At 51.4% G+C, this 13,174-nt stretch overlaps 1 protein-coding gene across 4 annotated transcripts; it reads left to right on the forward strand.

Moving 5' to 3' along the window:
- Positions 1–208: 208 nt before the first annotated feature.
- On the forward strand, positions 209–11,952 carry KCTD7 (potassium channel tetramerization domain containing 7). 4 transcript variants are annotated; one of them, XR_011252796.1, is made up of 7 exons: positions 209–561; positions 3,123–3,292; positions 6,237–6,415; positions 6,855–7,227; positions 10,673–10,850; positions 10,955–11,165; positions 11,588–11,952. XR_011252796.1 is itself a non-coding variant. In XM_069570958.1 (5 exons), the coding sequence occupies exons 1-5, from the start codon at positions 418–420 to the stop codon at positions 10,980–10,982; spliced, it is 894 nt and encodes a 297-aa protein (XP_069427059.1). In that variant the 5' UTR covers positions 209–417; the 3' UTR covers positions 10,983–11,223. The 4 variants fall into 4 exon arrangements, 1 of the variants encoding a protein (XP_069427059.1); XR_011252797.1 differs by lacking the exon at positions 10,673–10,850; XR_011252798.1 differs by lacking the exon at positions 11,588–11,952 and having other exon boundaries at positions 222–561; positions 10,955–11,223.
- Positions 11,953–13,174: the final 1,222 nt, after the last annotated feature.

Below are 13,174 nucleotides of genomic sequence, written 5' to 3' on the forward strand. Positions count from 1 at the left end.
GCGCGAGTGGTAGCTGGTGGAGAGGGCGAGCCCGCTGACCAGACGGCCAATCAGAGCCGGGAAGGCCAGCGGTCTGGCATCTGATGGCTACTCAGGCGCGGGCTGAAAGCTCTGTCTGCCCTGAGATTGGTCGAGCTTCCTGCCAATCGGGGGCGGACGCTAGCGGGGTTCGGCCAATAGCGTGAGGCAGCCGGGTCAGGCCAGTGGCCCTGTGGTCCCCACCAGTGGTCGGCGAGCGGGTCGGCGCTGAGGGAGTCGCCGCCCTCCAGCCTGCGCGCGCTGCGCTCTCGGCCCCTCCGGCCCCGCCTGTCGGCCGCGCCGCGTCATGCCAGGAGCTGCTGGGTGCTAGTGCCCGGGCCGCCGCCCTCCCACCCGCCCGCCCGCCCAAAGCCGCGCCCACTGCCCAGAGCCAGAGGGATGGTGGTAGTCACGGGGCGGGAGCCAGACAGCCGTCGCCCGGACGGTGCCATGTCCAGCTCCGACGCCGAAGACGACTTTCTGGAGCCTGCCACCCCGACGGCCACGCAGGCGGGGCACGCACTGCCTCTGCTGCCGCAGGAGGTACCTGGACCGGGGAGGGGTTGGGGGCGCGGGAAGGGCCGCAGAACGAGGAGCCAGTGTCCGGCAGAGCTGACCTTGGGCTGTGAGCAGCGCGGAGGTGGAGGGTGGGGGTCGGGCCGAGGGCGGCGCCAGTCCTCTCTGCTGCCCTACCCACCCCGCTCCCACCACCCACCGATCCCCCGCCCCCTTGTCAAACGCACCAGGTGTGTCTTCCCTGTCCCAGGAGGCACCTGGCCCTCCCATCCTCCTCCTTCCAGGATTCACTGCCCCCTGGGTTGGTACTCCCATCCCTTTGTCCCACCCTTATCTACTGTAGGAGGGAGGGTAGGCCATGGGAAGGGACCCTTGGAGCCCCAAGAGATGATAGTGTTTTCTAGAGAATCCAAGAAGACGCCTGGGTACTTGTGCGGACCCAGTATCCAGCTGCCCAGAGAGTGGGGTCAGGGGCAGTGTGCAGATGTAAAGCAGGCCAGTTCATAGCTGTAGCCTTACCCACCTGACAGCTCCAGGGCTCTCCCTCCTAGATGCTGTGCTGTGACGCACAGTGGTGTCCACTGGTCTTACTGAATGCATGTGACACTATCTTGTGAACACCTGAAATGACCCTCCGGAGGAAAGAAGGAGGGGCCCTGCTGGACACTGAAGACAGAGGCTAGGAGATAGGGGTTAAGGTAGTGGCAGACGTGGACACATGTGACAGGTAGCATTCTAGATGAAGGGACTCAACCCCAGAAGGGCAAGGTGGACCTGGGTGAGGCTCTTGGGAAGTTTCAGTGTCCTCTTGGGGTTAGGAGGCTGTGCTCTAAACATCATGGGACATTTGTGAGATGGGCAAAACTCCAGGAGGACTTTTGTAATTGAAGAAAGAAAAGAGCCGTTGGAGACACGGGGTGCCATTTGTGTGTGTGTGTGTGTGTGTGCTCTGTCACTGGGAAACAGTCTGTTTTGAGAGAAAAAGCATAGGACCTGGAGATTATAGGCCAGCACTCCAATGCAAGCTCTTTCACAGTACGTGGCTCCATGTGAGTAATGTAAAATGTTACATGGCTTCATGTGAGTAATATAAAGTATTATTATCCCCCAATAATATTCGAGTCTTTGATGTGCACATAGAATAGTTTTAGAGGAGCTAGCTGTTGAATAAGCAGAAGGCATTTCCTATGTCCTTTGGGTGCAGATGAGTAATATCACCTACATTCACAGAACTGTAAATGCCTGTCTGTCTGATTCATCCATTCATTCGATGCTTATTTGAGGTTTCACTATGAGCCAGGCACACTCCACAAGACCCTGGACCACTTTGATGTACTGTGTTTGTTCTTACTTTTATTTCACAAAGGATTTGAATATTGGGAGAAAGGACTGTCTAGATAAATACACACAGACTTTCACAGAGCCAGAGTGATGTCGTAATATTGAAGTATGCAGTGGGATGCAATTTTAGTTAACCTGGAGGAGGTCTGTGGGAAAATTAGAGAGAATTGGCCTGGTTTCTTTCAAAGCCACAAGCAGTGAAGAGATTAGGGGGGAAAACAAAACAAAACAAAACCCTGAGCATATTAGGGAAAACCTAGAGCTTCTCAGGGCAAATGTTGGTACCCTTATTCCCTGCCCTTGACTCCAGAACTATAACTGGACTGGGGACTAATCTCACTGCACAGATTAAGGAGAGAAGCAGAGCGGTACAGAGAGAGGGTGAGGAGTGGATGCCTGGCGTTATTCAACAAGCATCTGTGAGCTCTGCTCTGGGTGGCCTCACAATAGGTGAACAAGATGCTGCCTCTGCCCTCGGAAAACTTGGGCAGTAATACATAACCACCAACAGCACAAAGCACCTATTGTGCAAGGCACTGTTACAGAGGAGAATGTGGGTATAGTGAAGGCACAATGGTGGGAGTGTTTAGTTAAACCTATCTTGGGGCAGGCAAGGGACGACAGAGTAGAATTGCTCACGCAGGACTTCCCTGGTAATCCAGTGGTTAAGACTCAGTGCTCCTAAGGCACGGCTTAGATACCTGGTCAGGGAACTAGACCCGCATGCTGTGACTAAGACGCCTGAGCAGCCAAATAAATAAATATTTGAAAGAAAGTAAAAGAAAAAAATTTCTCACAGAGCAGGCGATCTTGAATAGAAGCTCTTAAATGAATGGATGCTGCTAACCCATACCGTGCCTTGGTGTGAATTAGCAGAAGGGCGCTCAGCTGGGCTAGCGGAGCCTGCTCGCTGGGGTGCCCTTGCGCAGTGAACAGCACACACTGCCATATGGGGCAGTTGCATTTGCTGAATGGACAGAAGGCGTGGCAGGAGCACTGGGGACATGAGCAAAGGCACAAAGATGGGAAGTTCAGAAAGCGGAAGGACAGCGAAGGCTTTGAACTCTGGAGCAGAGGTAGGAGGACTGCAGGGAAGAGACCCGATTTAAGAGCTGTGGAAGGAGGAGGGGAGGACTTGGTAACGGATGAGGGGGTAGGGGGATGGGGAGAGAAGCGGTCAGAACGACGCCCCGCCGGGGCTCGCCTCCCCAGCCGCCGGACTGAAAGCGCCGGCGATTCCTCCCCAGTTCCCTGAGGTCGTCCCCCTTAACATCGGAGGGGCTCACTTCACCACACGCCTGTCCACCCTGCGGCGCTACGAGGACACCATGCTGGCGGCCATGTTCAGCGGGCGACACTACATCCCCACCGACGCCGAGGGCCGCTACTTCATCGACCGCGACGGCGCGCACTTCGGGTACGTCCTTCCCTCTGCCGTCACCTGCGGTCCTGGTGAGTGAGGGGCCTGGGCTGGGGCCCAGGACCGTGATACCTTCCGTAACACCCGGAAGAGGAGATAACCTGCTGGTGGGATTTAATAAATGTGCACTCTGAACTGGATCGGCCTTCTTAGTTTCTTTCCCAGAGGAGGCAAGGACAGCCCCAGACATCCCAGGTAACACACGTTGGGTAGGTGTGATGAAACCCCTTCTCTGCTATGCAAAGACTGGAAAGTGGAATTCCACCAGTGTCAGTATCACCCTTAGGGAGGAACATGGTGTATGGTGGTGGTTCCCAGACTTCTTTCAATAGTTTTAAACAAACAGGGAGTTCCCTTGTGGTTTAGTGGTTAGGACTCCATGGTCTCCCTGGCAAGGGCCTGCATTCAGTCCCTGGTTGAGGAACTAAAGATCCCACAAGCTGCACAGTGCAGTGATAAATAAATTAATAAAAATAAAACAGGTAAGGGGAGGGCCAACATAGGGTTGCCATCCTAGAGTATTGCCAAGTCTCAAAAAAAAAAAAAAAAAAAACCTTCAGTTATTACTGTCATTTTAACAGTAAAACATGGGAAGACATAATCTCAAAAAAAAAGTCTTTCCCAGAAATAACTTCTGACAACTTTACACTCAAGTTAAAGACTCTGTGTTTCCGTTTCCTTATTTGTGAAATGAGAAATAATTATAGCTGCTTTGCAGGCCTGTCATGTTTATTAAATAGAGTCTTGGTGTGACCTCTGGCCGGATCCTTTGCATATATGGCTGAAGCTCTTTGCCCCGTCCATCTAACTTTGGAGATGACTGGAGAACTAGCGTGGTCCTTGACCTTGAACAAAAGGAAATGCTCCACTGCTACATCTCTGTGCCAGCCTCCAAGTAGGCTTGCCCACACTGGGAAGAGGGTCATTTTTCATCCTCAGAAAGGAGCCTCTGGTCAAATAATTTGCTTTGAAGCATCTGGGTTTCCCCATTGGGCTGTCAGCTGCCTCCAATGCTGAGAAAACAAAGTGTCACATCTCTCTGCAGAGCTATAAAAAGATTTTTGTTTGCAGGCTGTTTGAGGGAGGAAAGTGCTGGCCCCAGCTGGCATCTCCCACAGTACTCCTCGCTGGGCCTGGCCACAGGGTTATGTTTTTCAGAGCTCACTGAAGTTTGCCTTCGAGCCTAAAGGACTAATTTTGGAAGGGGTGATGGGGAGGGGGCACTAGGTATGGCCTTGGGCTGCTGTGCCCATGCTCAGGTGGCCACAGCTGGAGAGTGGCAGGGCCAAGCAAGGGTGTGGCAGAAAACAGGATATCGTGGCACTCATCCTCAGGCTACTGGACTCCAGTGGCCTGTGAGTCACCAGCAGCCTGTGAAGTTGTGGAAAGATTCAGATAAAAGAGTTTGGGGCTTTTCTCCGTGGGTGAGCACATGTGCCCCCAGCACCCACTGGGGAGGCTGCTTGGGCCTCCCCCTGCGCTGGTTTCCAGTTAGGCTCAGTACACAGTCCTTTGGACTAAAGTCTGGACCATTGTGGGTGTGAGCTTGGAGTCACCTGTGTCTGCATCTGGGCCTCCAGCAGCCGTGGCTCCTTTAGTAAGAGTGTTCCTTAAGCGCTCTGAGCTCCAGTTTTTCCTCATTTATAAAACGGACGCAAGAGAGCACTTACCCCATGTCATTGAAGGGATTATATGGGAGAACGCCTGAACAGTGGCCGACAGATGATCAGTTAGTGAGTTCTGGCTGGTGTTGCGTCATGGTCATAAACTGAACTATTGAGGTAACAGCTTGATGTTGGGGTTTACTCATGCACCCTCACAGGAGCCCTTCCACACCTACCGGTGATAGGTCCAATGACTTAGCACTGCAGAATCTAAAGAGAGAACTGAAAGAGCTGAATTTTTATTTTAAGAAAATACAGTGTGTCATTTTTATTCACTCCTGAAACCAGTTTGTTCAGGTGTCAGGGCTCGGCAGTCATCTTCTCTGTATAGCATAATACTGATGGCAGGGATGGGTGGGGGGTGCAGAACTCATCCACGTGGCTAGTGGGAATGAAATGCCACAGCCACTTTGTCAAACAGGCATTTATGACCAAAAAGTTCTCCTGCTGACATTTACTTAAGAGGGATTGGTCCCCAAGTCCACAAAAATGTTTACAGGTAATATTTATCACAGCTTTACTCTTAAGAGACCCCAAACCGGAAACAACTCAAACGTCCATCAGTAGGAGAATGGGTAAATAGTTTGTAGCACACCCATATAACGGTGTGATACTTAGCAGTAAAAGGAAGAAAAACAACAAAGATAGGGAAATCCTGCTTCACACGATGTAGGAAATTAATCTCAAAAACACTAGGTTGAAGGGAAGGAGCCAGGCGTGTTCTGTATCTTGATGTAGGTGGTGGTTGTTATGGGTATATTCATAGGTAATATTAACTATACCTCAATTAAAATATATAAAGAGGTTAAATATATCTTTTCATTTTTCCTATATTACTTTCCTGTACTTAATAATTATATTAATAATGGTACTGATAACAACCACTAACACTTATTGAGGGCTTTCTCTGTGCCGGATGTCTTTCTTTCTTGGTCTCACCATGCAGCATGTGGGATCTTACTTCCCTGACCAGGAATTGAACCCATGGCCCCTGCATTGGGAGCATGGAGTCTTAACCACTAGAAGTCATTGTGCCGGGTATTTTCTAAGAACTTTTTATATGTTAACTTATTTAACCCTTTCATAACATGGTGGGGTAGTTTTCTGACTTTCTCCCCATTTTACAGAGTAGAAAATCAAGGCACAGAGAGATTAAATTCTCTTTCCTGAGGTTACACAGTGGGCCGCCTGGGTCTAGAGCCTGTGTTCTAACCTCTGGGAGGCCCTGTCTGGGTCCATTAACTCCCCTTCACCTGCCCTCTTTCCTTCCTGCTCAGCGATGTGCTGAACTTCCTGCGCTCAGGGGACCTGCCACCCCGGGAGCGCGTGCGGGCTGTGTACAAGGAGGCCCAGTACTATGCCATCGGGCCCCTCCTGGAGCAGCTGGAGAACATGCAGCCACTGAAGGGGGAGAAGGTGCGCCAGGCATTCCTGGGGCTCATGCCCTACTACAAAGGTAAGGGGGCCACAACCCGGGGCAGTCGAGGTGCGCGGAGGGAGGGTTGCGAGGCATCTGTCAGTGTCGGGATCTCCACCAGGAGAGGGGGGTCACGGCTTCCTACACACCTGTCATACTTGGGATGGGAGCGAGTCCCGCTTCGCTTCCTGCCATCCTCAGTCACAGGGGGAGACTCAGGTGAAATAGGGCCCACCTTGCCTGCAGCGTCATCAAATTGCATTTCAGAAAGACACCTTCATCCTGTCCCATTGGTTTCCTTTGGCCCTGCAGAACCGCCTACCATCCCTGGTAAAGTTTGTGCCCCTCATGGGCCCACAGAGTGCCCTCCCTGGGGATCTGTCTCTTCCCTCCAGACATCACTGGGGTGGTCTTTCTCTACTCCCTACCCCACCTTCCAGCCTCGTCCAGTGATGGGCTCTGTGTTCACCCCCCATAGACCACTTGGAGCGGATCGTGGAGATTGCCCGGCTGCGTGCTGTGCAGCGGAAGGCCCGCTTTGCCAAGCTCAAGGTCTGTGTCTTCAAGGAGGAGATGCCCATCACCCCCTACGAGTGCCCACTGCTCAACTCTCTGCGGTTTGAGCGGAGCGAGAGTGATGGGCAGCTCTTTGAGCACCACTGTGAAGTGGACGTGTCTTTTGGGCCCTGGGAGGCCGTGGCTGACGTTTACGACCTGCTGCACTGCCTGGTCACAGACCTGTCGGCCCAGGGCCTCACCGTGGACCACCAGTGCATCGGGGTGTGTGACAAGCACCTCATCAACCACTACTACTGCAAGCGCCCCATCTATGAGTTCAAGATCACGTGGTGGTGAGTAGCGCTGGCAGGGAGCAGAGTCCCGTCAGGGAGGGTAGCCAGTCCCCGTGGTGGCTCTGGGAGCGTGGTCCCCGGAGGGGCTCCTGGCTGCCCCAGCACCTCCTGAGGCGAGGACGGGTCCTGAGGCTCGGCTCCAGGAGGACGGAGGGGCAGCCCCGGGCTCCCCGGCTACACCTCGGGGCCAGACTCGAGGCTGGTGGTCCCCGGAGGACCTCAAGGCATGGCGGTCTCTGCCCGAGGCTGATGGGGTCCGGTTAGCAAGGGCTTGACCAGCAAGTCCAGAGAGGTTTTGTCATTTTCTTGACCTTGCAAGAGAGTTTGTGCCCTTTTAGAGCCACGTTGCCAAGCTGATGTAGGCATAACCACTCTCCACCCTCGTCCTCAGTGTCTCAGTGAGAACCTAGAACACGGTGGGGGGGACTTTGCCCGCGGGCCCCCCCACAGCCCCTGGCTGAAGAAGGAGCATCTTGTTTCCTTCTTCCCCCAGCGAAGGCCCCATGCTTCATTTTAGGATGTGGAAAGAGTCTTTTCCTCCCGAGACATACTCTTCACCACCTTTCAGAGATGTTACCCTAGTTGCCAAAGCCATGCACCAGGTTGGCCTTAGAAAAGCACAATGTTTACAGCCCTGCCTCAGGGTCTGGGCTTCTCCTTTCCACCAACCTGCCTTGCTTGAAGGGTGATTGCCTCCCGGGACTGGAGTGTACATTTCAGGGACTCCTTCTGAAGTCAGTCAAGCAGGCAGGATGCCTAGATCTTCTTTGAGATGTAACATCCTTTCTAGAGGCTCAGAATCCCTGCTTGGCCACTATTCCACGTGTTAGGATCCAGTTTACGGTGAACCTCCCTGGATGGGGAACCCCTGTTGCTTTTTCCCGTCAGTGTTCTCCTTCCAGGAGATTGTCTGACTTGGGGAAGGGAAGAAGGGGCTGGGGGAGAGGCGCAGCTGTCCCTGGAGCTGAGGGATGACAAGCAGGAAGCCAGTTTGGAGAGAAGAAGATCCAGCAGCTTCTGCTCCACTGTGTTTCCTTCTTGCTGTGTCTGCAGCCTGGGGCCGCCAGTCGGGGGTGGGCCTGCGTCCCCAGGAAATACTCTGCGGCCCCAGTCATTGGAGCGGGGCATTCCCTGCAATCGCAATTGAACTTAACCGCTCCCGAGTGCTCTTACAAGATTTTTTTCCTATGAGCCTCATCGGTCTCATTCTTCCAGGAGGAGACTGGTGAGGGGGGCGGGAGCTGAGGAGAAGCAGGCCAGACCTCGGCTGAATTCCCTCACGCAGTGACCCCTTGGCCACTGTGTGAGAAGATTCCAGGCATGGGCTCCCACTCGTACATTGTATTCTCGTGTGCGTGGAGCAGGCGTCCAGGCCAACATCGGAGGGGTGGTCCAGTCAGTGCTTCGGGTTCCGAAATAATGCATCCTCTCCTTGTTCTCATCTACAAACGGATTGTCACTTTTCTGGAGCTGACATCCCTGCTTGGACCCCAGTAGCACAGCCCTTGCCTTGTTCTCACAGGAAAGTCTCTGATTTAAGTTGCCCAGACTGGCCAGTAGCTTGAACTCCTATAAAAATTTGTCTTCTGACAGACAGTGAGACAGGCTCTTCAGGAGGGAGCCGGTGTGAGGAGAGAGCAGACAGTGAAGCCCAGAGCTTTCAGTAATCCCACCTCTGCCCCTTCTCTCTCACTCCTCAGCGCAGAGCATCACAGCACTGTTATTTTATTTTATTATTTTATTATTTTTTTGTTGTTGTTAGCACTCAGTTGTTTAGAGTCCACACACAAAAGACAGGGAGCAACTGGTTCACGAAAATGCAGGTTTGCTCAAAATCAGGCCCTTAAGACTTGCCAGGGGCTCCAGGGGCACTGAGTAAGAACACTGGCCCTGTGCCTCTTGCTGGAGACACCCCTGTTTCTCTGCTCCCTGAGTTTTCCTCGTGTTGGGGTGCTCCGTGCCTCCGTGGGGAGACAAGGCTACAGGCCGGTAGACCAGGTTGGGTGGAGACACCAGCAGCTAGCTTAGAGCTCTTTCCACATGGAGTAAGAGAACTTGATGACCACGCTGGGCCATCCTCTTATGAGGAGCCAAGGCCAGGCTGCAAAGTGCTGTTGGACATGGGGGTTTGTGGCGATGGCCTCCAAATAAAGGTCATCTCTGAGGAAGTGACCTCTCCCAGTTGGGTTCCCTTTTCGGCTGTCAGTGGCCAGGCCCAGAGCATATGAAGGGTTGGGTCAGGAAGGAGGGTTCCAGAGGACAACTGCTTCCCAGAGTGAAAGGAAGTCCATGTTCATGGAATTCTTGTGCGTAACGTCAGTTGGTCAAACCAAAGGACTTTGAAGCTTCCCTTACGTTTGACTTTGGGTACCTTTTCTCCCAGGAGCTCTGCTCAGTTGTTGGGACGGTGCAAGTTTTAGGAGATAGGACTGCATGGTGCAATGCTAGCTGCAATTTAGTAAGAATGAAAAACTTAACAGCAACTCAGTTTGCAAAGATTGAAACACAACGAGAGAGACACAACAACACAGCGAGACCCATCCCACCATCCCACGGTGGGGGAATTCTTTGGGTAATGCTCTAAATCGAAGAAATAAAGGGGTCGTCAGCATCCTTATTCAACTTCTGGTGAGCTCACCAGGCTGTCAAGGGCTTATCATGTGGAAGGCAGTCAACTGTGCTCTGCAATTTTCTGTCTTTCTCCCCGGGATTTGGGACATTCTGGGAGCTGTCTGGAGTCTTGTGCCTCCGGCTGCTCAGGTGATGTCATCTTCCTGTTCTGGGTCACTCATTGGAGGACTTGGAAATTGACAACCGCAAGCCACAGTGTTGGGTGAGCCTCAGGGTGTCATCTTGGTCTAAGCTGGATCCTCTAATGGTTAAGACAGATAACAACAGAACAGAAACCACTCACACCCAGCATTTTGATCCCAGTTAGGATTTCAGATATCTTCCTTCTGCATACCTTCTGTCCGTATTTGACGTAAGCTCTCTCAGGTACCATTTTGCTGTGGCTCTTTCAAGAAGGTGGTGCCTGCCTCATGATGCTTATATTACAAGGGAGGGTTTATTCATCAGAAGCCAGAGTTGTGGGAGCAGGGGCGGGAGAGGCACTTTTTGGAATTTTGGAAGAATCATACGTGTATACACATATGTTAACTGGGGTAGGGTGGGCTGGCTGAGGGGTCGGGAGATGGGAATGGAGACCGAGAGGGGGAGCAGGCAGTTGCCTCTGGGTGTGGGAGGTCACGGGTCCTTCGTCGTCTGTAGTGTTGGGTTTGTGTACGCCGTATGATGCTGACTGTGTTCCTTCATCTTCCTGTCCGTGAGCGCTTTGATCCACAGAGCCTCGGTACCCTCACTAGCATTAAAGTCAAGAACTAGAACCTGGGTGTCGTGCCTTTCTTATTTAGAGATGTATTCTTGTCGCTCCTTCACCCTCCAGGCTGCTGGGATATGTGTTGATTTCTGCTTAAAACGTGGTATGTTTGATGTTGCCATGCTAAATCAAGCAGACCCTTCCCTGTGACATGTGGCTGAACTTCCACCCAGACTTGAAGTTAAAGGGGGATGGGCCCCCCTGGAGGTCCCTCTGCAACTACCCTCACCTGATCTCTGTCCTGGTAGGCATACCCACCTGTGCTGCTGGATTTCTGGGGTTTTTATGCAGTACTGACCATTTGTTCATGACCCTCAAATTCCTCCCTTGACCATTCTATCTTTTTAGGAAGCGGGTTCACCTGATCCTTCACTGAGGACCCAGAATCCCCATTGCTGAAAGCCCTGTACCTCTTTTCTCCTGTCTTGGGCCTGCACTCCCAAGACACACTCCAGTGCCTCGATGGGGGTCACAAGGAGGCACCAGCATGAGTAGCCTCTGGCCCTTGTCCCTACATCTTCATGATGCTGGAGTTGGTTGAGGCCGGCGATCCTTCCAGGTATGAGAGTTGCAATATAATAAACAGATTCAAGGTCCAGAGGCGCCTTGTGAAAGAACCCCTACAGGGAGTGTCTGCAGCAGTCTGGAGTGGTCAAGGTGAAACTGGCAACTTGGTTCACACAATGAGGGCGGGTCTGGTTTTCCAAACACTTTGGCTTCAGAAGAGGCTATGTTACATGTACAAGACCCCAGGAGGCCAGCAGAGGACTCTGGCTCTGGTTGCAGCGGAGCGAAGCCACTGCAAACTGCAGGCAGGTGCCCACGTGCCGCAGTGCTTAGTTGCTTTGCTCAGTTGTAGCCCACCAGGCTCCTCTGTGCATGGGACTTTCCAGGCAAGAATACTGGAGTGGGTTGCCATGCCCTCCTTCAGGGGATCTTCCTGACCCAGGGATTGAACTTGTGTCTCTCTTGCATTGGCAGGCGGGTTCTTTACCACTGAGCCACCTGTGCAGCAGAGGCCAGCCAAAACCCAGAGCTTCCCAGAGTGGACACGAAAAGGGACAATATTCTCTTACAATAGCTGATGGGCATGCCAGGGGAGGAAGCTGAACACCTGCTCACCTCTTTGCCATCCATGTGCCTTCACGTCCCACCCATTCAAAATGGAAAATAACAGAGACTTCTTGGACCTTACATCTGACATATCAACCTATAAGGTCTCTGTTCCTGAATTGCATTTGGAGTCATTTGTATCAGTCAGGAGAAAAAAAAAAAGCTACACAGTAATTTGAATAATTTATATGTTGAATATAAATAGTTACTAATTATAATACAATTGGAGGAATGAAGGATTGGCTAATAAAGAGTAGGGATAACTATAAAGAATATAGGAATAGCTAAGAAGCAGCCACTAAGACTGAGATAGAGGGTCCAAGGATGAATACCCCCTCCCCCAAGAGCTGGTATCCAGACCTTTTTGGACAAGGCATGGCCAGGTTCACTGAATGACAGAGAAGTCATGGGGGTGCTGTGCTGGTGAAACTTGCTGGAAATCTACCCTCTGAGGTGCTGGAAAAATCTGGAGGTGTCTTGTCAGGGGCTCTCTACTACAAAACCACCCCTGGGAGTTCTGGGGAAAGCTTTTTGTGACTGCAGACCACCTTGTGTGGAAGCAGCTGGGTGTGGGAGAAGCTATATGAGCTGTGAGCAAGCACACCAGAACCAGAAAGGAAACATCTCTCCCCTTGCAGCGTCTCACTTATACGTGGAATCTAAAGTATGGTACAAATGAACCTATTTACAGAACAGAAGCAGACTCACAGACACAGAGATCAGACTTGTGGTTGCTGGGGGTAGGAGTCGGGGAGGGAGAGAGATGGACTGGGAATTTAGGGTTTGTAGATGCAAACGACTGAATTTAGAATGGATAAACAACAAGGTCCTACTGTATAGCACAGGGAACTATAGAATTATTGTAGAAAATAATGGCTCAGTGTTAAGTCAAAATTCCTGTCTTAGGCACACATTCTTAAAATTTGAAATGGGACAGTTTGAACACCTAACTAAATCATTACAGGGATTTCCCTGGTGGTCGAGTGGTTAAGACTCCACACTCCCAGTAGAGGGGGCCCAGGTTCAATCCCTGCTCAGGGAACTATTTATTACTAGATTCCACAGGCTGCAATTGAGAGTTTGCATGCTGCAATTAAAGAACCCACATGCCGTGATGAAGACAGAAGGTCTTGCATGTCACAGCTAAGACTCGGTGCAGCCAGATACATTTTTTAAATAACTAATTATACCCATGGGTTATAACCCATTGAATAAAATAAGAATCCATGAATTCATATTGACACGAATAAGTAATGGCATAAAAGAGACAGAAAGGAAAGTTCTTAATTAGCATAAAATGTCAGCTAATATAGAAAGAATGATGGCATTAGAAAACCCCCATTAAAAGAACTCCATTTTGTAAATATCATAATTAGAACTGAATCATCATTCATCATCAGTGGACTCTAAAATAAGTTTTTAAGAAAAACAGGATCTTTACATAGTCTCAAAGTA

This window comes from Ovis canadensis, chromosome 24 (genome assembly GCF_042477335.2).
Source record: "Ovis canadensis isolate MfBH-ARS-UI-01 breed Bighorn chromosome 24, ARS-UI_OviCan_v2, whole genome shotgun sequence".
Classification (NCBI taxonomy): Eukaryota; Metazoa; Chordata; class Mammalia; order Artiodactyla; family Bovidae; genus Ovis; species Ovis canadensis.

Coding starts and splice junctions, on each gene's coding strand:
- KCTD7 (XM_069570958.1), top strand. CDS start 418: ATGGTGGTAGTCACGGGGCGGGAGCCAGACAGCCGTCGCCCGGACGGT. Junction 562..3,122: donor TGCCTCTGCTGCCGCAGGAG/GTACCTGGACCG, acceptor ATTCCTCCCCAG/TTCCCTGAGGTCGTCCCCCT. Junction 6,416..6,854: donor GCTCATGCCCTACTACAAAG/GTAAGGGGGCCA, acceptor CACCCCCCATAG/ACCACTTGGAGCGGATCGTG.